The sequence below is a fragment of the Gymnoscopelus braueri genome (genome assembly GCF_963280865.1).
Source record: "Gymnoscopelus braueri genome assembly, chromosome: 18".
In the NCBI taxonomy this organism is placed as follows: domain Eukaryota; kingdom Metazoa; phylum Chordata; class Actinopteri; order Myctophiformes; family Myctophidae; genus Gymnoscopelus; species Gymnoscopelus braueri.
The window spans coordinates 16,492,514-16,517,619 of record NC_137618.1 but is presented as its reverse complement, the minus strand read 5'-3'; the positions used below and the strand labels follow the sequence as shown (position 1 = coordinate 16,517,619).

General features: G+C 43.6%; 1 protein-coding gene across 1 annotated transcript in view; it reads left to right on the top strand.

Moving 5' to 3' along the window:
* Positions 1–5,236: 5,236 nt before the first annotated feature.
* The window catches only part of igfbp2b (insulin-like growth factor binding protein 2b), a gene marked incomplete at both ends in the record, with an annotated part of 44,216 nt that continues 24,346 nt past the window's right edge, over positions 5,237–25,106 (top strand). Inside the window, one exon of the mRNA XM_080457322.1 lies at positions 5,237–5,606. Coding sequence (XP_080313448.1) covers positions 5,237–5,606 — 370 coding nt within the window. The remainder of the gene's footprint in view (positions 5,607–25,106) is intronic.

Genomic DNA, 25,106 nt, shown 5'->3' with positions numbered 1-25,106 from the left:
AATGGGCCGCATGACAGAATATGCAGACTGCCAATCTATTCCCGTCTGGGGGCACAATAATGCGGTCTGTGTGCGTTGGCAAGCGGTCACACGGTGGGTTCCGGGTCACCGCACAGTTCAAGGGGCTCTAATGACCAGGGTTTGGTGACATCCGACAAATTGGCTGGAAAAGTTAATTACCGCTTTTGAAACAGTTGGGACACAGTGTCCACACATGGCTGTGTGTGTGTGTGTGTGTGTGTGTGTACTTGGCAAATTAGCATTCATTCAACGCTTAGTGGCGTGACGGGGTTGGGAATGTGCGTGCGTGTACGCACGGATGCTTGCGCTGACGGGCTGGCCTGGAACCTTGTATGTCCGAAACTGCTAACTTTTCAGGAATTGGGGTGGGGGGGGGGAGGGAAGGGGGGGGCTGCTTTCAAATGGATGCAATGTACAGTAGTTGTTATTTAGTCACAAGCTCAGACACACATGACTGCTTTCACTTTTAAAGATGATGAAAAATAGCTTGCAACATGGATTATGTTGCATTATACACACGTACACAAGCGCACATGCATGCACTTTGTGGCCAGCTATAGTGTACAGTACAGTACATACAGTATGCCTGTATTGTGGGGTGTTATTTATATTAGCCTTTGATCAACGGTGACCTCGAGAAGCAAGCCTGTGATCAAAAGGTCTCCAGGTCCCTGATATTTGGGGATATGGAGTGTAAATCAAAACCCATTGTCTAATGCTTATAAAGACTGATGGCAGATGATTAACCACTAGGCAAAAATAAGTGAAAATAGTGAAAATAGCACATCTAAAAGCGCTTCTAAAAGCTTTTCTAGTACACAATTTGCATGTCATTACTAAGTACATTACTAACAATTCAATCAATATTTTGTGCTGTATCCGTCAGGCCGGGGCGGCCGAAAGCAAGGGTTTATGTTTTCGCTCCTTCAGTCTGTCTGTGAATAGCTGTAATCTCTGTCTTTTTCCACACAAGCCTCTTATAGCGCCACCATGTGGATCTGTGCGTACACACACAGATCTGCGATCTCACCTAGTATACCTTTAAGTCTGTCAAGACGTCAGTTCGGTTCGGGGAGCGAACTGCTCTGGTGAACTATATGCAGCGACCTTAAACCTCCCACTTCAAGCTGTGGAATTAATGTGACCAGAGCACTGTAAGGCTGTGTCTGGGTGCTGCATGGGAAGGTGTGAATGTGTGTAAATTAACCCTTTCAGACCGAGAACGCATGTGTGTCATTTTAAGATTTCTTTGGGCTATTCAAAAATAGCAGATCTACAAGCTCATAGCGCGGCACCGAGTGCCGCGCTATGAGCTTGTAGATCTGCTATTTATTATTTTATCGTGAAAATGTGTGCAAATCTTTGAATATCTTTTTTTCTGTAGCGCACATTTTTAACTCTGTTACAACTTCTGGGCGGGGGGATCCCTGGAACAAAATATTTTGAGATGGGGGTCCGCGGCCAAAAAGCAAAAAAGCAAAAAAAAAAAAGTTAACTAGGATTTAGAAGACATTTGTAGAATCCCCCCAGAAGCAAAGATTTGAGTTCCAAATATTTGCTTTAAAAAATATATTCAAAGATTTGCTCAAATGTTCACGATTTTTCAGAAATAGCAGATATACAAGCTATGAGCTTGTATATCTGCGATTTTTTTAATAGCCAAAGAAATCTAAAAAAGACACAGATTCTTTCCCGGTCTTAATGGGTTAAGTGTTAGGGTTGGGCCCACAGTAGGGCTTTAATGATTAGTATTTGTCGAAGAACGCAAAAGGTGTTTAGGTGGGATAATTCCAGATGAAATGAGCACTGTCTGTGATGTGGAAATGTTGTAATGCTGGCTGGAAATGTGTCTCATTAAAGGTGTCACGTGCATCCTGGAAAACCTGGACATGTATGAAGGATACGTCGTTTTCAAAGGCTTGGTTTACAGATCCTCCCTAACCACATGAACCCTAGCGTCCCTTTTCTGGGCATGTCATAATAGGTGAACTTTCGGCAAAAAAATAGCAGTTCTACAAGCTTGTATAGATATAGGCTATTTTCGGTGAAGATATTTGGTGTAGAAGGAAAAAAGGAGGGGAGGAAAGTTGAGAGACCCCCCTGGGGGAACCAGGTCAATGAAGTATATGGAGTTTAAGTGTTTAATACGCTAGAAAACATGCGTACCAGAAACGTGTTTTTTTTGTTTTTGTTTTTTATATTTCTCTGGCTGTTCCAAATAAAAGCCTGTTTACAGCTTGGAAACCCATAGCCAAAGTGACAACATCACACAAAGTGTGGAGAGATGTCCTTGAGAGACATTACCTCACTGGCAGACCGGCTACCCTCCAGCCCTCCCAAGCCGTTTCATAGAGTGCTGCGCTGGCACCGTCCGCATTATGTTATGTTATGTTATGTATGGCCCAAAAAGCCCTCTACTGTACACTATGTATGTACAGTACGGAACCCAGGGGGTCCGCCGTGGTAATATTTTATTGAGTGTAACGGCCTCATATTCTCCCTGTCTCAGCAGCACACTGTCATTTCAGATTATGGACAGTACCATGCATGCTTCATTGTGAGATGTCGTGTTTGTTTGGACTATCGTGATGTCATGTATGATGACATAATCACTCCTGACAAGTTGTGACAGTGTACGCCTTAACCCATTGAGACCTGAAGCCGATTCTACATGTCTCCTAAATCTCAACAGTTTTCTGAAAAACGTATGTTTCTGTATCAGTGGTGCTCAATCTTTTTCATGTCAAGGACCCCCAAAATTACATGTATTTAGCCGCAGACCCCCATCAAAATATATTGTTCCAGGGACCCCCAGAAGCAAAGATTTGAGATAAAAATGTTCGCTTTAAAAATATATTATGTTCAAAGATTTGCACACATTTTCATGATTTTTCAAAAATAGCAGATATACAAGCTCGTAGCGCGGCACTCGGTGCCGCGCTATGAGCTTGTAGATCTGCTATTTTTGAATAGCCTAAAGTGTAAAATAATGCTTTTTAGCTCAAATAAAAAAATGACACAGTTCCAGGTCTTAATGGGTTAATGGGTTTCTCTGGGTGACAGACAGTAGATAGAGTGACAGTGTAAGGTTTGTTTTTTTGTGAGGAAACACGAAAATTCTGCCGGTGCAGAGAAATAATTATGTAGATCAAGATGTTCAATGAATATGTGATTGTTTGTTTGTTTGTTTATTTTTGGGAGCGGCTTTTCTGAGCCTTTATTGAATGGGTACAGTGGGTAGAGAGAGTCAGGGGACATGGACGGAGAGCAGGGGAGCGACATGCAGCTAATGGTCCAGCCAGCTGGGAATCGAACCAGGGACTCGCTGTCATGTATTAGAGCCTATGTGGTACATCAGGTAACGCTTAGTTTTTTGTTGTCGTTTTTACAGGTGACAAAATGACCTGTTGAATTAAGAAAAGTGAAGAAATGTGAACAATACCGAACATTTACACTTACATTTAACCACGGTATTATATTTACCTATTTATTTCCCGTTATTTATTTTTAGAAAAGCGATCCATGTGATGTTTTTTTCTCCCACGATTTGACCCTTTGTTTGCCCTCTAATGGCTCATACGGTATTTGCTCACAAATGTTTGTCTAGAAGGGCCCCTGGGTTCAGCATTCGCTGACATCTGTCCAACGTCCAAACATGTCAACTAATATTATGTAGTGTGGAGTCTCTGCTGACCAGCAGACCAGCGATTAATTCCGTCAAGCTGAGGGGAACCTGTCTCACCCCCATGACCACTTGGGGACCACTTGGTGGTGGTTCCTGCCCGCCCCGGCCTTGTGGCATAGTAGTGGAGTAGACTAGCCCCCCGCCCGCCTCCAAAAAAGCCTGAGTGCTAATTTGATGCTGAGAGCTGCACAAACGGACCCTTTCGGGTCCATTTGTGCACTCTCAGCGTCAAATTAGCACTTGGGACTTTTACAGTGCCCATGTGAATAATTGGGCTACGTGGAGAATGGACAGCGACTTTGGCTCCAGTCCCGCGGCTTTAATAGAGTGCCAACCGACAAGGCAGCCGAACAAGGGAGCCGTGTTGCAGACACTCAACACTTAGAGAAATATTCCCCAGGAAATGTCTGATTTCTTTTTGCCCCCGCCCCCTCCCCTCCCCCTTTATTTCTTTTTTGTTGCTTTGCCTAATTGCTCTTTCATAAGAGAGTGACCCGGTACCGTATTTTCTTGCTGAGTCAGTCGTGTTTGGGTTACCTTTTGGCCTGGTAATGCAAAACTGCAAAAATGCAAAATAAAAAACAAACATTTTAAAGGACAAAACATGATAAACCATAATAGCCATTAGACACCCACCCTTGCTCTGTAACGGTCATACTCAATTGTAGATCTGCTATTTTTTTTAAATCGTGAACATTTTGGCATATCTTTGAATGTATATCTTTTTTTTTTTAAAGCAAACGTTTTTAACTCAAACCTTTGAGATGGAGGGGTCTGCGGTCCTTGATTTGAAAAGGTTTGAGAACCACTGGGTTATAGAGTGTCGACTCTGAGACTGGGAGGTCAGGGTTCAATCCCCCGGCCGGGTCATACCAAAGACTATAAACATGGTACGGTATGGCCACAATGCCTCCCTGCATCAAGGGTTGGATTGTGGGGTAAGACATACTAGCATCGTGTCCTAGGGGCGGGGGGGGGGTGTGCTCGTACATCAAGCTAGTTGCCTCATGCTACAGAAACAGGAGATGACCTCTGGGCCACATGGCTCTGGAACTGAACTGATGGTTCCCATGGGTACTTACTTAGAAGTCCGAGGGGGGGGGGGGGTTAATGCGTAAGTCAGCAGTTATAATTGAGATTTTAGGCATAGGCACAATTCAAATACACACACAGACACACACGCACGCACACACACGCGCACGCGCGCGCGCACACACACACACACCCACACACCACTCATGGTCACTGGTTGTGTCATAATATTTGAGAGTCAAAGGCGTGAGTGTTTTTGACAGTGTGTGAGCCAGTAACATGACAGCAGATAGGACGTCCCTGTCAACATTGATCGGAAGCTCTCACCTGTTTACCCACAGGCCACTGACTGGTAGAGGATCCTAACACACACACACAAACACACACACACACACACACACACACACAAACACACAAACACACACACTATCATCCTCAATGGGTCGTTTCCATTCCTGCTAGGCACTATACAATAACAAACCGAAGCGGAACGCTAGAATGCTCATATACTTCACCAGCGGGCTGCTGTTCGCGTGCCTCGCCTTGCCCGTTGGCGTCCTGCTCGGGGACTTGGTCTTCCGATGCCCGAGCTGCACGGCCGAGCGCCTGGCCGCCTGTCCCAAAGTGACGTCCGTCTGCACCGAGATCGTGAGGGAGCCCGGCTGCGGCTGCTGCCCGGTGTGCGCCCGGCTGGTGGGGGAGCTGTGCGGGGTCTACACGCCCCGGTGCTCCACGGGGTTCAGGTGTTACCCCAACGCCAACGCCGACCTGCCCCTGCAGCAGCTCATACAGGGCCTGGGGAGGTGCGCGCACAAAGTGGACGTAGAGGCCGCCGCGGCCGCCGGGAGTCAGGACAGCCAGGCAAACGGTGAGTTTCTTTTCGAAAGCACACATGTCTGAAAAGTTGTCCTTCTTACGTGTGTGTGTGTGTTTGTATTACTATACTTGCGAGGACCAAGTATAGTAGAATTTGAAGAAATATACATTGTGAGGACCGTTTTCCTCGTCCTCACAAGACAAATGGTTGTTTTATAGTTAAAAAAAAACATTTTTAGAGATACATTTACAATTAGAAAAACATTCAGGTTAGGATTAGACATTTAGAGGTTAGGTTTAGGGATTGGAATTAGAGTTAAACATGATTTATACTTAGTTGTGCGCCAGTGTCATGCACCGAAAAATAGCCGATCTATAAGCTCACAACGCGTCGCAGCGCGACGCGTTGTGGGCTTGTAGATCTGCTGTTTTTCGGCTTTAGGCTTACGGTTAAACATGGCAAAATATCTAAATGACATTCATAAAATGGCTGTCCTAAAGCGTTGATGTCCTCACAAGTATAGTAATACAAACCGTGTGTGTGTGTGTGTGTGTGTGTGTGTGTGTGTGTGTGTGTGTGTGTGTGTGTAGCTATATATATCTATCCATTGCTTGCTTATAACCTGCTATTTTTTCTATTCATCGTACAACAAGGTAGGATATACAGTCGTACAAAGAATAGCAAAAATAGCAGATCAACAAGCTTACAATGCATCCCACCGTGATGTGTTGTTGAGCTCGTAGATATGCTATTTTTGCTTTCTTTCTTTTATTCCTGAACATCTTGAAAATAGGGACACCAGGTTGAAACTGGTTAACTATCGTCATCAGCATTTTGAAAACCAAAGCATATACCCATCCAGCACGACAATGCCGTTCCTTTGGACACTGACTCAGTATTTCTGCCAGTCTTCAGATTTTCCCTGCATCACTTCTTTTGTTTCTAGGAAAGCCACAGCTACAGTAAAAATCAATCATGTTTTTTGTCATAGTAACCACAGGGGAAAAAAGCCCCAGATCAGTAGGGAGTGGGGGAAATTGTCAGGCCTCCCTCTCGCACATTATACTTATTGAGGACAAAGGGTCATTATTGATTCGGGGAAAATGCATGTTGACATACGCAACATATTTGGCAGGCAGTGGCAGACCCACATCTGTGAGTGAAAACAAGCATTATCCCCTCGATGAACCCCCCAGCCATGGTTCACAACCCACATACGCTCAGAGATTTCCTATAATTGCCAGTATTTGACTTTCATGGATTGATTGGAGTACCGGATCAAAACCATTTAATAAAAGGCATTAAAAAACCCATTGTTTTACTTGGCTGGTTATGTAGTAAATCGTGCTTGCTCAATGTTTTTTTGGAAAATACCATCCATTTCACAATACAATTTCCCTCTAATATAAAGCTTCACAGCTTGTCAAATCATCACCTCATTCGCCCATTCCGAAGGCCTGATTGCTGCGTGACAATAGCCAGAATGTTTGTAAACGGGTAGGGCAGTATAATATTGGATATAATGGACAACTTTGCTCAATATAAGTTTAAAGTGTCCAGTACATTACATCTAGTTTGCCAACCTGTGGATATAAAAAATGATATCCATCTATAAATTGCAGAAACCTCTGTGTGTCTATCCTGGGCATAACTCGGGTGCCATTGGACCGATTGACTTCAAGGGTGTGCATTGGCGAGTGGCAATTCGGTCAGACCAACGTTTTTTGAGAAATACAAAAACACGGATGTGGTCTGTGGAGGACGAACCAAATCTCTGTGTTTGGGGGGAGTGTACAGGCATCGGCTTCCCTGAAGGGCCTGATCCGTCGTCTTCACGGATTGATGGAGTTTTGTCTCACATATTATGTGTCTCATAACGTTGCTGTCGGGCAGAAACCTATTATCTCCATATTTTACCCCATTTGTGTTTTTTTCGTAAATTAATGCCCTACTTGACCATCCTACAGCGCCACACAAAGGCATCAAAAGTAGCAGATCCACAACCTCGTAACGCGGCGCAAAGCAACGCGGTTTGAGCTTGTCGATCTGCTGCTTTTGCAATTTTTTTATTTGAATCCTGAAAAGTCACAGTTTTGGACATAATAAGAGACGATAAGGTGGCTTGCACAATGGAACTCCATTCGCGTATGCCCATGTGCATCATTAACATGACGTCAGCAGTTTCTCACGACATCAGGGATCCCGTAGCTCCATATTTAGTCGATCGGTCATATTAGTGGGTATTGCACTGGGTGCTCTGAGAACGGGTACAACAAGTACTCAGACAACAAGTACAATGGGTATTGTAGACGGGTGGGGAATGCATTCCCGACTTGCAGAGTTCCACAGTAGGCCAGTGCCCGTTTATAACGATGGTAAAAGGTACACGTTGTACCCCGTCTGAGCTTTTGATATCTGCCAGAATATTCTCCACACATACGGGGAATGTTACGTTTATGATGTCCACCGTTCATCCGTGAGACGATTTTAATATAGGATTTATTTGTTTTATTTATTATGGTCATTATAAGTGGTTTCCAGTAAAAAAAATAAGTCAAAAGTTTTACCAACAGTTTTTCAACATTAGTCCTCTTCAAAATCCTCATAATGCTGTCTTTGTGACTTTGATTTATCTGCATACTTTTATGCAGGTACACCGTGAGCTGCTATAAACTCTCCTCCTCTGTTTGTAAAAACAGCTCAACCTTGGCATTCTCTGTCTTTCAAAAATGGCAAAAGGGCCTGGGAACAACGGAGACTGATGCTTGCAATTTAAAATCCTTCCAATCAACTAGTCTTGGATCTTTAGGACGGGCAGAACATCCTCATTATTTCCACTAGCCTGCTCCACTTGCAGTTGGATTGGAGCGTGGAACTTTCTGCCTATCAAGCTCTCAGTATTGCTATTATTTTGTGAGAAATCAGTCAAATGTTCCCCTTCTCACAAAGCAATATTTGGTTGAAAAACAATATAAAAAGATGTGGGAAAATGGGAGAGGTGGGTAGTTCAGCCCCCCTGCCTGTGATCGGGTGCACTCAGTGGTGGAAAAAGTACTTAAATGTTTTACTTAAGTAAAAGTATCAATACTGCAATGTAGAGGTACTCTGTTACAAGTAAAAGTCCGGAATTCAAAATTGACTTGAGTAAAAGTACAACATGTTGGTATCAAAATGTACTTAAAGTACCAGAAGTAAAAGTACTGAAATGTTTGAAAATAGCAGATCTACAAGCTTGTAGATCGGCTATTTTCAAATAGCCTATGTATAAAATAGGGCTAAAGTGGTTAACGTATGTTTTATAATATAATAATTGATATCTGCAAAGTAACTAGTAACTAAGGTTTTCAAATAATTGTAGTGGAGTAAAAGTACAATATTTGCCTCTGAGATGAAGTGGAGTAGAAGTAAAAGTACTGGAAATTGGAAATACTCAAGTAAAGTATAAATACCTCAAAATAGTACTGAAGTACTGTACTTAAGTAAATGTACTTAGTTACTTTCCACCACTGGGTACACTGCAAACCTCTGGCTCGTGCCATAGTATCATTAAGCGGTGATGTATGAATTCAGTCAATCAACCTTTCAACACTTTTCCTTTTCTTTTGAACTTTTGAACTATTTATCCAGGCAAGGTTTGGTTCGCATGTGTGAGTTTTCCAACACCACACAGTACACACGCACACAAAAGATAGATTGTGTGCATGTCGGTACAGTTCACACACAAATGTCACCGCATAATGCTTTGCACATCCGAGCGTTCATCAATCCACTATCAGAACAGTATACTAAACTAGTTTCTTTAGTTTCAACCCTATAGGGCATAGCAGTGGGCATGTTGTGGTGCTAGAAGGGCATGTTGTAGCCCATTTTCAAAAACATTTATATAAATTATTTTAAGCCTGGAACCAAGCCATCCAGCGTCCCGGTGAATCATGACCATAAAACATTTGATCATGTGTAAAAAAAATATTTGAATATGTAATCATATTATATACTATATTTAATAAATACCTTTTTTGCGGTTTTCAATGATATATATATTTTTTTCAAATGTGTTATGGTCATGATTCACCAGGAGCCTGGGTGGCTTGGTTCCAGCCTTAAAATAATTTATATAAATATGTTTTGAAAATTTATATGGGGAAAATGAATGGGTTTCCTATCTGTGGCACCACAACATGGACGCCAATGCTATGCCCTATATTCCCTCAGCCCTACAGTATGTTCTCTCAGCCCTATGTTCCCTCAAAACTAACACTAACCCCAAACCTAACCCTTAACCCCAAGCCTAACTGAGGGAACATATAGGCATGACCCCCAACAGAAGGATATCTCAGCTGTTAGCAAAATGTTAAATTAGAAACAGACGATTGTAATGCATTTAGGTAGCAATCTGCATTATAGATGTTGCTGATTGCTGTCTGGCCCAGTGCTCTCTCTATGTCACTGACAAACATTATTTAAAAATCATTGGCGGAAGTTTTAGCTTGCCACACATGTGCATTAGGATACATTAGACCCCCTCCCCCCCAATAGATGCAGAAGGAGCATATGTTTCCCCATTTGTCTCTCCTCATTATCTGCCCTGTGCTTGTTGCAAAACATCTGACCCGATGTGGTGCTTGTGTCAGCAGGCTTTTACTGTAGCAATTAAGCCTTGATTTATACTCGGTCGCGCATCACGCCTCGCACTGCAAACATTAGATCTACAAGCTCACTGCACGGCGCAAACGCGACACGTTGTGAGCTTGTAGATTTAGGCTATTTTCTGTGTGAGGCACTAGCGCAGAACTAAGTATAAATCAGGCGTTATAGCCTACTGTAGCTATTTCGGGCCTTTGACACGACTGTCGGTTCTGGATGCTCTCCATGCCTTTGTTCTTATGGAAGATGAAACGGTGCAATTTGGCAGTTGATTCAAAGAGAGGATGAGAGGAGAGTGGGGGGAATGATAGCTTGTTAGCAGAGACTGGAGCAGAGGCCGTGGCAAATACACTCAGTGGCGTCTTTTATCGGGAGGGCATCCATCCAGTATCTGGCGAACTGAAGCAGAGCGGTCCCCAATGTAATGATCATGATACTGGATGAGATCGCAGCATATGAACACAGGACGTAATTATCTCATAAACCATATAAATATAATTTATGAGTCAATTACAATATAATAATACATACATATAGATATATATATATATATTATTATTATTGAATCTTACGTCACTGTAATGTAACGTGAGTTCTTGGACAGGCTTATATAAATGTCAGTTTAATCAGAGAGAGATACATTTTAACTGGTTGGACAAATGACACCAAAAGACTTCTTTTCACGTTATAATAAAGCGGGTTTATTCAGCTTACAGAGTTTACAAGCAATTTAGAAAGCAACGCTTGGGAAACAGAAACTTATGTTGTGTATGGAGTTAATGTGGGGAGATAAGAAAACAGGAGAGAGAAAAAGTCACAGAGAGTAAAAGAAGGAATCGCATTGGGGATGCATTATTGTAAAACCTTCTGAGCTATGCTCAACTATAACAGATATTCTCTTGTAAACACAGTAACGTCGCCTTAAGATTAATGCACAAATCAAAAATGGTTCAACACACCTTTAGACCCTGGATAGGGGCCTGAGTCCGGAGACTCTGGATTTCGGGAGAAAGGTACACAGGCGCGCTTTAAAGCCCAACTTGGCACTGGTTCTAGCGAGTGGTCTCAGAGTTCGGGAATCTCAGTGCAAAGGTAATACTGAGTTGGCGTCGACGGTGGCGGAGGCCGGGTCGCCGAGTTGACCGCGGTGATGTCCTCTTGGAGAAGGGCGCATTTCACGGCTTGGGTGCGTGTGCGATGGAGATGAGTGGAGCGGAGGCCTTCTGATCAGTCTCTGCTCTTGCCGCGGCTGCGGGTTGCAGTGGCCTGGACCTCGACCTCCTCCTTGGTGGTTCCGTGTTGAAGAGCCCTAGGAAGGCTGGTTAACCCTCCTCGTCCTTGGTTGGTGATGGGAGAGCCAGGGAGATCATCCCTTGGCGGCTTTGAGCAAAGAGTGTTGTTCGTGTGGGATCTATATACCCTAAAACCCTTTCATGTGGTCCAATGTCCTTACTATGCTAATTCTTTATCTGATGTGGGATTGCTGACTCTGAGTCACAGGGGGGGAAGCAGACCCTTCAGTGGATTTTTATGACCGAGGTCAGCCATGGGCCCCTTGGTTCATGCCCAGGTCACTTCTACACACCAAGCATCGGGAAATACAGCATAGTACTACATTTTCACATTATTGTCCATTATTGTCCACATGTCTCTCCATGAGGTCACGTGTAATGTCTTCTTTGTGGTGAAAACATAATTTTCCATGCGCTCAAAAAGAGGGAGACAGAGTGAATGAGAGAGAGGGGGGGGAAGTTGTCTGTGTGTGTGTGTGTGTGTGTGTGTGTGTGTGTGTGTGGGTGTGTGTGTGGCCATTTGGTTGGCCTGGCTTTCTCATCCCCCTTTCCTGTTCTGTTATCTTATCAGAAGTGGATGGTGGTGGGACAACTTCAAACGGCTTTGTTTAGCCCCTTGTTGTTGTTAAAGGTTCGCTGATGCCACCGGCCTGGCTCCCAGCTGTTGAGAGGTTGTCCAGACGTTGGCTACAAACCCCCACTAGGCCATTAGAGGATCGAACCGCAGGTTCCGGGTCGTCTTATGGCATATAGGAATCTCAGCGACTGGATAACAGGGAGACAACACACAGCGTGGCACACATTCCATCTGGCCTTCTAGGGCGGCCACCATTAGACTTGGCAATAACCCTAAGGCGACATTGCTATAGTCTAGTGGCATGCATCCTACGTAAGGGCACAGAGGTGAAAGGACAGAGAGAGAGAGAGAGAGGAAAGAAGGTGTTCTTTCTCTATGGGATTCTTAGCCCGCCGGGCTTGGCTGTTGGCTAAGAAGGTTCTAATGGGGCCAAAAAGAAATCAATAAAACCATGCTGATATCAGGACCGTCTGTGTCCTAGAACCGGGGGAGTTAACTCTGGCCAAGGCCAGTGTTTACACGGTATGACATGGGGTTCTGAATCTCTATGGGGGCCCAGTAGAAGAGAAAAACAGAGAAAGAATAAAAACAAAAACATAGTGCCAATGAGACATTAGCCCAACATCTAACTGAACCTACAGGGTTTTCTTTGAAACCTAACAGGTGGTTTTGAGTAGGGCCACACTCAGTATGCGCTAAAGTTTTAGTTTGCTTGCCTTTCCGGAGGAAAGGGGAAGATCGCATGCTGGGATTTTTATAACAGTAAAACAAGAGCCCGTTTGGGCGGGTATTGCACCCAAAATTACCTTTGACTTAAAGTAAACTAAAATGCAAAAGAAAAATGTCTATAAAAGTGTAAGAATAAAATGTCAAAGCAAAATGTATATAAAGGTTTTTTTTTTTTTTTCAAAACAAAATACAACACACACGGCGGTCATCCCACCTTGTGGTGGGAAGGTAGTCATACGTCCAACAGGCTTGGGCCTTGTTGGTGTCAAGATAAAGGTCGGGGTTGCTGTCATTGTGGGCCACCACGTCTGGCGTGGTAACCCTGACGTATGTATCGTCGTGCCCCCCCTTAGGTTGGTCACGTTTTATGAACGATAATGCAAACCATTTTTCAACATTTGACACAAAGTTTGAGAAACCTATGCGCAAAAAGTTAAAAATATATCGGACCCCCCTGATGTTTTAGATGAAACACGAACTATTGTGAAGTGGTGTCATATGAAGCATACGTTGGAACAAAGTGATTAGGTTTCCTCAAATTCTTGTCGTCACGGGCTGGGCTTTGCCATCGTGATTCTCTGGGGACTTCAGCTGGGAGCTGTTGTACCAACTCAGGGAATCCAGGTCTTGTCCCAGAGTTATACCGTGAGAGCGAGCGACCGCGGTCTGGACTACGATCTTGGGAGGAGGGACGATCGCGGTCGTATGAGGGGGAGCGAGGTCGGCTCCAGGAGGGAGACTGGCGGTCGCTTCTCCTATACTGATCACGGACGTCTTGCCTTTCGTATTGTTCCCAATCGTTTTGCTCTTGATGTGAGGGGTAGTCACCCGGTCCGTTGTTGGACCTGTCTGTGCGAGGGTGCCCCCCCTCAAGTTCAAGGCTTTCTATTGGGCATACCGTATGGTCTTGGGGTTTAGTGCGATCTCTATCGAACGCTTCTCGGGCCAGGTTGCGGAGCTTGTTAGCTTGCGTATGTCTCGGTTCGACCCCAAGGGGAATTTGCTTTTTAATGGAAGGATGCAAATTACTTAAGAACAAGGCTTTAAAGTATTCGTTTTCTTCCATATTGGGTAGATTTTGATCGCCAAAGTACGCTCTACGCAGTTTTGCATAGTATACGTTAATAGGTTCGTCCTTTGAGTGGCGAACTCCTATGGCGGCGGTAATACCACTCTTGCTTTGGTGGTCGGCAAATTCCTCGATAATTGCCGCACGTATAGCCTGCCAGTCTTGGCGGGTTTGTTCTGTCTGCCGTCTAACAAAACTGCTGACCTCTCGGTTGGAGGTTAGCGTAATGAGTCTTAATTTGGTTTCAGACGTGACAGGGGCATATTCTTCTAAATGGTAGTCAATGTCCTCCAAATAGGTGTAGGTATCCACGTCCCCATCTGTTGTGGGGTTAAAGCGTGGGATAAATTTAGCAAGTTTTTTTAAATTGTCAGTGGTTAGGTGTCGACCGGCTGGGTTAGCGTGAGGTGACACCGTTCCGTTTCCTGACCTTGGGGGAGTACCTGTACCGTGTGGCACTGGCTGGGTTTGCCCCGGCAGGCTCAGGCCGGCTTGCCCGGAGGGGAGAGGCGCCTCATACCTTTGGACAGTTGGTGTTACAGAGGGTGGAGGGTGGCTCCCTTGATTTGGAAAGGTTTGACTACCATTTAGCAGAGCGTGACCTGGGCTAGTGTACATAGGGTGGATCCCCGGTAGGGGAGTTGGGGCTCCGCCTGACGGGGGAAGTACTTCTCTCCCTGGCGGGAGAACAGTGTCCCTATGTGCTAGTCTAGTCAAGTCATGGCTGGCAATTTGGCTTTCAATTTTTAGGCTAGTGACCTGGTGTGTGGAGACTTCCAGATCCTGTCTCAATTTTGCAATTAGAGTGTCAGTTTCTGAGATGTATTTATGCCATGCCTGCCTTTCCTGTGTAAAACCATGTATTTCCGCCCTTAAGGACCCCATGAGGCGTTCTCTGACAGTTACCGTACCCTGGGCGACGTTTACGTCATTCCGCAGGTCGCTAATTTGACTTTGAAAGTCAGTGTTATCAGTTTGAACATCCAGGAGTGCTTGGGTTAGTCTAGTTTTCACTAATTGTCCTTCAGAGAGGCGGTCTTGAAGGTCGAGCGCCTCTGTTTCTAGCTGAATTATCCTCGCGTCAGCGGGACCTGATTGTCCAGGCCCTGCGCTGGGGGAAGGTGGAGTTTGTTTTATGGCTAATTCCATCGTGGCAATTTGGTTTTTTAGCTGTACTATTTCCTGCTCAGCTGTTGTCAGCAAAGCAGCTTTACTTTCCAAATCCTTTACCTTGTCCTGTAGCTCATCGACCTGTTTCACAGAGGCCATCTTAATGGCCAGGGCGAAAGGAGCGACTACTAGGGTTCGGTATTTGGTCCAAATACGTTCAGCTAGTGTTAGCTATTACTTTGGACAAAACTAGAAGGAGTGGTACATGCAGCAATACTGGTGAAGTAACAGTGGAATTGTACTTAGTAGGCCGTGTGAAGATGAGACAAGGTTTCCCTGATAATTATTTTGAGGTGTTTAGCTTTGTTTGAGACCTACAAATTTAAGAGGGATTATTAATCCCAGGTTCCTTAGTTTAGTTTATTTTTATTTTTTTTTAAATAAACGTTTATTCGGTTCGAATAGTAAAGTATCTTTGATTGAGAGAAAAGTCTTTGAAGGTTCCTTTGGGTTTTCCCCAAAATAACCGAGATTAAAAGAGAGGAAACAAAACTTTTCTTTAAAATTTGGAAAAACTAATCAGAGAGAAGTGAGAAAAAGTATGAGAAAAAAAAAATTCCAATTTGAAAAATTAAAACTTTTTTTTTTCTTTCCTTTTTTTTTTTTTAACTTTAACTAAATTCAATCTCTAAAAATTAATCCAAAAAAAATTTGTTTAATCCAAATTCTAAAAAAAAAAAAAAAATTTTAATTTTTTTTTAAATAATTTTATCCATTTATAGAAATTTCAGAATAAACGTGAACAATCTGCAGAGTATCTTTAGAAACCGGAACATTGAAAAATTTCCGGGAATTATAGCCGAAAATACTCTGCAATCGCCAGGCTTATTGTGTTTCTTCTTACAAAGGAACAAAAATTAATAATCTGTTTCCAATTCTGAACTAAGATTAACTTTTCGAATTAAGCAGTTAACTTATTAACCCTTTACTTTAAAACGAGCTCAAACTTTAACTCAGAAAATTAATATGGTCCGTTGGGTTTGGATCAACCAGGCTCTGTCTGTGATTTGTCAACCAAATGACCCAGATGAAACTTTTGTCACTTTGGTTTTGTTTGTCAACTCACAGTCAAACTCTCGCCGATTCGAACGCACCGTTCACAGCTACAACCTCTAAATATAACACTGGATACCAGTCTGTCTTCACACAACGTCACCACAACAGATCTTTATCTCAAGTGAATGTCCCACTGGAGCTCGACTGTAGTGGGGGTGGAGTTCTTAGCTCCACAAAGCCTCTGCCCGTGCTGTGACGTTATCAACGGGGGAGGGGTGTGTTTACGCAATCCAAAATGGCGCCAACTGAATTGTCACGAGAGGGTCAGTCAGCAGGCTGTACGGGCCCGTGGCTGTTTGTGTTAGAAACACGAATTTCCTTCAGACAGCAATATCGGCACAAGTTAAATTACGGATCAGTTTGAAGAGAAGAAAAATACTACTTTGGCTATTCTCTTTCTCTTCGTCTGATCTGTAAGCCTTTTACTGGGATTCTAAGTGACTATTAAGCGCTATAATAGTGATTCACTCGAATTCCCCCTTCTCATCAGACTGTATTAAATTGTCTTAGAGGATATCAGAATTAACAACTGCTTACTTATAGTTACTAACTCATAAGGGTGTCTGTCGCTTGATCGACAGTGCAGCGTGAGTGATACTTGGAGCGTTACTCTGAGAAGTATTCTCACAAAGGGAGCCCACTTTCCCTCAATTCCCTGGCTCTGTGGAGCTCAGAGTTGGTGGAGGAGGAGTCCTAAGCTGCTAGTGTCCGTGGTACGTGCTGTCACGTTGCCAACGGGCGGGGTCTGCTTACGTAATTCAAAATGGCGTTTGCTGGAGAATTTGTGAATGAGCTCTGTGCATTCTGACCAGAGAAAAAAAAAACACACAGCTCTGTCGCTGTCTTTTGCTTCTTAGTCTATCTGTGGCCAAACACGATCCCAGTCTTTCACTCAGCAATCGTCACGAAACCAGTTAAATTACGGACCAGTTTGAAAAATAAAAGTACGAGTATTTTTCTTTTTCTTTATCTGATCTGTTAGCTTTTTAGGATATTAAGTGAGCTGAAGCATTACAGTAGCGGTTCACTTTGGATCCTCGTCTCATAGACGATTTAATAAACGGTCTAAGAGGATACTAGAGATTATAACAAGCTTACAAAAGTTAATAAATCTCAGTCCAGTTTTGACGTAATTTTACCTTGGTGTAGCTTAGATTTGTGTTAACTAATCTCCGCTTTCTCTTCTTATTATAATTACCGGCTCGAGTTAATTACCATCGAGTGTCGGTGTTTATTCATAAATTGGCCATTGGTAAAAACTTTGTCAGAATTTAAAAGGGAAAGGCTCTTTCTAAGTAGCTAGTTTAAAAAGAATATTTTTCAACCTTTTGAGTGCTGGACTCACATTAAAAGAATACTTTTTCTTTTATTATCTCCGGGGGGAAATAACACTCTATTTTTTTCTATTGCCTGACGCACACACTGCCTGCAGTGGGACTCAGGGTTTAGTTAAAAAGAGGGCACGGTAATTTTGCTGACATACATCCTATCCAAGCGCGGTGCGCGGTCTGTTGTTTTTTTTCTCTTACTGCTCCCCACGTTTGTTTTCAAACGTAGATGTTTGGTATCATTTGTCAACACAGTCTAGTATTTTCTCTCTGCTTAAAGACAAAAACCTGCCTCGCATAACGGGGCACCACCTGTAATGATCATGATACTGGATGAGATCGCAGCATATGAACACAGGACGTAATTATCTCATAAACCATATAAATATAATTTATGAGTCAATTACAATATAATAATACATACATATAGATATATATATATATATTATTATTATTGAATCTTACGTCACTGTAATGTAACGTGAGTTCTTGGACAGGCTTATATAAATGTCAGTTTAATCAGAGAGAGATACATTTTAACTGGTTGGACAAATGACACCAAAAGACTTCTTTTCACGTTATAATAAAGCGGGTTTATTCAGCTTACAGAGTTTACAAGCAATTTAGAAAGCAACGCTTGGGAAACAGAAACTTATGTTGTGTATGGAGTTAATGTGGGGAGATAAGAAAACAGGAGAGAGAAAAAGTCACAGAGAGTAAAAGAAGGAATCGCATTGGGGATGCATTATTGTAAAACCTTCTGAGCTATGCTCAACTATAACAGATATTCTCTTGTAAACACAGTAACGTCGCCTTAAGATTAATGCACAAATCAAAAATGGTTCAACACACCTTTAGACCCTGGATAGGGGCCTGAGTCCGGAGACTCTGGATTTCGGGAGAAAGGTACACAGGCGCGCTTTAAAGCCCAACTTGGCACTGGTTCTAGCGAGTGGTCTCAGAGTTCGGGAATCTCAGTGCAAAGGTAATACTGAGTTGGCGTCGACGGTGGCGGAGGCCGGGTCGCCGAGTTGACCGCGGTGATGTCCTCTTGGAGAAGGGCGCATTTCACGGCTTGGGTGCGTGTGCGATGGAGATGAGTGGAGCGGAGGCCTTCTGATCAGTCTCTGCTCTTGCCGCGGCTGCGGGTTGCAGTGGCCTGGACCTCGACCTCCTCCTTGGTGGTTCCGTGTTGAAGAGCCCTAGGAAGGCTGGTTAACCCTCCTCGTCCTTGGTTGGTGATGGGAGAGCCAGGGAGATCATCCCTTGGCGGCTTTGAGCAAAGAGTGTTGTTCGTGTGGGATCTATATACCCTAAAACCCTTTCATGTGGTCCAATGTCCTTACTATGCTAATTCTTTATCTGATGTGGGATTGCTGACTCTGAGTCACAGGGGGGGAAGCAGACCCTTCAGTGGATTTTTATGACCGAGGTCAGCCATGGGCCCCTTGGTTCATGCCCAGGTCACTTCTACACACCAAGCATCGGGAAATACAGCATAGTACTACATTTTCACATTATTGTCCATTATTGTCCACATGTCTCTCCATGAGGTCACGTGTAATGTCTTCTTTGTGGTGAAAACATAATTTTCCATGCGCTCAAAAAGAGGGAGACAGAGTGAATGAGAGAGAGGGGGGGGAAGTTGTCTGTGTGTGTGTGTGTGTGTGTGTGTGTGTGTGTGTGTGGGTGTGTGTGTGGCCATTTGGTTGGCCTGGCTTTCTCATCCCCCTTTCCTGTTCTGTTATCTTATCAGAAGTGGATGGTGGTGGGACAACTTCAAACGGCTTTGTTTAGCCCCTTGTTGTTGTTAAAGGTTCGCTGATGCCACCGGCCTGGCTCCCAGCTGTTGAGAGGTTGTCCAGACGTTGGCTACACCAACGTTGTCCCCCACTTGAAAATCTCAAAAAGTGTTCACGGTCCACCCAGCTGACCACGATTTTGGCTGTCGTGTTAGATGGGTGGGCCGCGTGCATTTTTCAGAGCGTGTCTTTTTTTAATGATCAGTCAATAGGTTGTGTTCAAGCTTCGATTTGAACCCGGGTCTCCACCATGGGAAACCGAGCATCTACCTCTCATTCAAAGGGGAATCCCTCCTTCCCCCCATCTGCCATTTTCAAAAGAATCTTGAAACTATTTCAGTTTTTAAAAATATTTTTGGAACTTTTTTAACTCTTTGACTGCCAGAGTATTTTCATAAAGTACTCCCCCAGTGCCAGCAATTTTCGTGTTTTTTTATTTTTATATTTTGAATTTTTCTCATGAAAATAATTTAAGGACACATAATGTAAAGACCCAGCACAAATCCGCCACTAGAGCGCAGCACATGACAGCTTTGATCATGTCGTTGGGTCTCTCTCACCCTTCTTCATAGATTAGACAAGGAAAAACATGAAAACGGATGTGACGTCCCCCCCATTGTTTTGATCGGCGAAAATTACGTTGTGATATACGACGGCGATGACTGATCGTCACCCAGACCATAGATTATAGAAGAGAAACTGTCCGTTTGTCCGTCATACCGTGTGAAAGACCGTTTATTTACCTATTTTGGACGAAAATGACTGGGGAAAAGAATCAAAAACCGGAAACGGAATCCAGGTCATGAAACCGGATGCAGATGTCCGTGAAGTAAGTGGAACTTGAGAATAACATTGAATATTAAGCAGCATAGCGCAATCAGAGATTAAACAATGAACGCGCGTCCAGCGCGTCGAGCGCGTCGACGGCCAACTGGACAAAGTAGCACTTGACGCGTTATCGCGTCGTCCGCAGTCAAAGAGTTAACAAGGCAAATGATCTTCTATGGGGGTCCATGGAACAACAGATTTTCAGATGGGGATCTGCGGCACACCAATAAAATGAACGCCGTTCATTTTATTGGTGTGCCAATAAAAAAAGTGGAAATGTGAGTAATTTGTCCTCCATTTAATTGAAATTTTTGGATGTGCTACCCTTTGGAATTTTTTGTATTCCTTTTTTTTATATGTATACTGGACTTTGGGTCTAGCACTCCACTGAGAAAACCCATTGTTGATGCGCAACCTCTTTTTCTTACAAAATACTATGAATTTGGATGTTTCTAGAACCAATGTAGAGGATTCAATCCCCTTGTCTCTGCAGTGGTGGGCAGGAACTTCACCCCCTGTGCTACCAGAGCGCCCCCTAGAGACGGTAGTTACTTTTTTTTGATGCAACTGGGAAGCTTATATCCAAGTTGAACCGGAGACTTGCAAAACATCTGGTCCCAAGCTTCTTCTCTGATCTTTGGTCTATACGGGACGCAAAGTTATTAATATAATTATTAACTGCCCTGCACCGTCTTACTCACTTTTAATTGTTCCCTTGCATCTCTCTCTCTCTCTCTCTCTCTCTCTCTCTCTCTCTGTGTGTGTGCGCCTCTAATTTCCCATGTTGTCAAGGTCTGGTAATTGCCTCTGTGCCCTGCAGGTGATCTTTTGCTCAGACTTGCCCCCTCCTACACTCCCACCCTCTCAGGTGCTTAATTACCATAAGGATACATACTATAGGCGTGTGTGTGTGTGGGGAGGGGGGGGTATTCTGTGAGGTGCGTGCACAGACACAAGACTAGAGCGATCTTCATGTGGTAAGAGAAATGGCTTCGGGCGGGAGCTGCGTGTTTGTGCCTGAGATCCACGTTAAAGGCTCCCCTCAGGTCTAAATGCTGGGGAACCCTCCCTACTTAGCAGGCCTCCATTTTTTTTGGCTTTTGTTTCAACAAGCCCACATGTGTGTTACGATCTAACATCGTCAGATGAGAGTTAATGATCATTACACACGCCGGGACAGCAGTACACAAAGTCACGTCACAGAGAGAGAGAGAGAGAGAGAGAGAGAGAGAGAGAGAGAGAGAGAGAGAGAGAGAGAGAGAGAGAGAGAGAGAGAGAGAGAGAGAGAGAGAGAGAGGTCCTCTGTAATTGTGTTGCCTGTTCAGGGCTCCAGACATAATACATCTATTTTATATAGCACTTTCCTAGGTTCTCAAAGTGGCTTTACAATATAAAACAAACACGCTTAAAAACGCTTGCCCCGGGTCAAATCCGGCGACCTCGGAACGGTCGCAACCAGGTATTCCTAAACGTAACCTCAGTAAAACTATGCCTGAACCTAAACGTATTCCTAAACGCAACCTCATTAAAACTATACCTATAAACCCTAACCTTATTTCTAACCTTAACCTCAGTATGGAGGGTGGTTTTAAACATGGCAAGGGTGGCGGCAGCTTTGATGTGAGCTGGGAGTGAGTTCTAAAGGGAGGGTGCTGCGATTGAGAAAGCCCTGTCACCCCAGGTGCACCAGCATATAGCATTTAGATGCACCCACACATACATACACACAGACAGACCTGCTAAATGTAAGATGATCTGGTTCGACCAAAATGTAAGTTGCAGACAGTGGACAGAGGTTTGGGTGCATGTGCGCGCGCCCTTAATGGGTGCACTCTGCATCCCTGCTGCTATTGGTGAGAGTAGTAGCCAGGGGCGCAGCCACGGGTGGGCCTGGGTGGGCCGTGGCCCACCCAATCGATTTTGCAAAAAAAAAAAAAGTGTTTCTTGTTTATCCCCAAAATGACTTGCTATCACAGGTTTTGTAGCAATATTTAGCATTTGTAGAAATATTAGGCCTTAAATATACTACTAATAAAATAAATGTAATAATAATAATAATAATTCATACATTGGCTATTAAAAAAATAGCAGATGTACAAGCTCACAAGTGCCGCGCTGCGAGCTTGCACATCTGCTAAAACATTTAACATAAATCTTCTCTTCCGGGGGTCCCTGGCACAAGTTTGAGAACCACTGTTCTAAAGATAATGAGCTAAAGCGTCAGCTGTAAGGGAGGGCTTGGCAGGAATCAGCTGACTCTCAGCAGCGGGTGAGGCTAGCTTGAATGTCGTGTCCTGCCAGAACTAACGCTATGCTCTATTTGTTTGTGTTAACCACTTGAACTCTAGTGTCCCTATTCTGGGCATGTCATGATGGGCCAACATATACAGTAAGCTCACATTTTCGGCAAAGAGATTTGGTGTAGAGGGGGGAAAAGGAGGGGGCCCACCCACCTCAACAAAGTACTGTATGTAGTGGTTAATAGAAACGGCTACGTTTACAGGAAAAGTTTAGTCACTCATTATCTGCTTGTTTATCCCAGATTTGAACACTGAACTCCGCCGCACCAACGCTGTGACTTGAAGGGGGGGCAAATAAGGCACAGACTTTTGGGGAATATGAGTTACGATTCTGTCCCTATCGAGACATAACTTGAACGGCGCTGAGTTGGCTCAATCGGCACGGCGACTAGCTCGGCAGTGCCTCCCATGGCTCAAGTCCGCTTGAGACGGAGTGCTTCCGTCGTTTTAACAGTTTTTTGGCGGACCGGCTTGGGTCTGAGAACTGGACTTCCGCGTTCCTAGAGTGCGGAAGTGCCCGGGAAGGCACCCTTTGACTGGAAGGGTAAGGTACCCCCTTCAAGTCACCGTCTGACGTTTGATCAAAAAGTCACAATATGACTTTTTGGGGTGAGACAGTGTTGGCCGCGCAAGTGCTGTGTGTGTGTGAAAAGTTTATAGTAGGGATGTCCCGATCCGATCACGTGATCGGGGATCGGGGCCGATCACGTCATTTTCAAAAGATCGGAATCGGCAAAAAAAGATCGGGAATAAAAAAATAATAAAACAATATTAATATTTTTTTAAATATTTTATTAATAAAATATTTGTATTATTGTATTTAACGTTCTTAAAGTCATCATTAACAGCGTCATATGGAGAAGTGTTCTCCCTCTGTAAAACACCTCGTAATGAGAAGTCTCTCTCGTCTCTGTCTGTAACGTGCTGTATCTGCAGGCTGAGCTCTCCAGCCCTCCCCCTCTCCACACACACACACACACACACACACACGCACACACGCACGGACGGACACACACGCAAACACACACACACACACACACACACACACGGTGGCCCCGTGGCGTTCATAGAGGGAGAGCACGCAGGAGGAGTAGCGCTGGTCGTCAATGTTGTCAAAAAGGACTGGTATAATAAACTGATCATCTTACATCTCAAATATAAGTCTACTACTAACCTTTGTTGCTGCTGTCATCTCAAATTGACCAACCAAACTAAAATCCACCATTTTAGAGTGTTACTCCAACTTCCTTGGATTAGATCAGAGTGATCAGATGCGATGCGTTTTAAACACAAATGCGCATATTAATGCCAGTCAGCTGTGTAACACTAGCTGGTTAACGATGGCTCGTTGAGCCTGTATGCGCATTTGACCACATAGCAATCAACATCACTAATTAATGTCAGCTGTGTGTGTGTGTGTGCGTGTGTTTAATGTCCAACTGAATGTTTTCTGTAGTGTAGATATTAAGTAGAGCAGGGGTCTTCAACAGGGGGTCGGGGACCCCTAGGGGGTTCTCAGAGTTACTACAGGGGGGTCTCCAAATCTTTGCGTGATAGGACCTTTTTCTTTTATTTACATTAACCACATGAACCCTAATATCCCTATATTCTGAGGGGAACTTTAGAAGAGGTAGAGGGGAAAAGAGCAGACCAAGTACAGAGCCTAGGCTCAACTTTACTAAGTACTGAGAGTTTGACATGTCTGATAAATACACTGATGACAGTGCTGTTAAACAAGTCTATGAAGCTATCTATGAAATCTATGAAAAGGTTTAATCTGCAACACAAATGTTATACAATATGTAGTGGGGGTCCCTGATTCATCTCTCCCTTAGCTAAGGGGTCCTTGACCTAAAAAACCTTTAGTAATCAGAGTAGACCCTCTCCCTCACGCTAAACTTAAATGACTTCTAAGTTCCACTTCTCCCCAAAAGGACAACTTTATTTTCCATCCTGAATGACAAGTCTAATATTATTATTGATTTTGGCTATGTGCGATAACTGCAAGCCAATGTTCAGAGATTCAGTATTTGTCTTCATTTCTTTAATTAACATTTATTTTGTTGGCAATAATTCAACTGTCAGCCAGTGTTTTGAGACATATTGTCTTTTATTGCTACAAAATAAATGATACAAATAAATTCTACATGCATAAATAATATTTTAAAAATATTTTTAAAAATGAAAAGATCGGATCGGGAAAGATCGGGATCGGCAAATACTCAAAATCAAAAGATCGGGATCGGATCGGGAGCAAAAAAACGTGATCGGGACATCCCTAGTTTATAGTAATGATTACTATCAGAATATATAGTTTTTTAACACTTATTTTAAACCTTTTGAGTCTCACCAGTGCAGACAAAGAATAGTCACTTTGTAATTTAAAACAAAATGCCAGACGCCAAAGGAATATCACTTACCCTACCTTTAAGGGGAGGTCCTTGCGTTTTAGGAGTTATTTTCATCTCTCTTTGGAGAATTGCCAACCCACGCTGTGCTATTCTGCCAAGTCAAGACCAGATTTTCCTCCTTTCCTTTAAAACATTTTTACCTTTGTTGTTTCGTCACACGACGTGACAGGTGAATCAATGCAGCGTGCATGGCAATTTTTTCTGTATAGCACATTTCAACAACAAGGCAATGCAATGTGCTTTTGCACGAAACACCAAGCAAAGGAAACACAATTATACAATGACATTAGGATGCATAAAACAGAATAAGTGAAAATAACAAATACAATTACAGTGCAGAAGAGA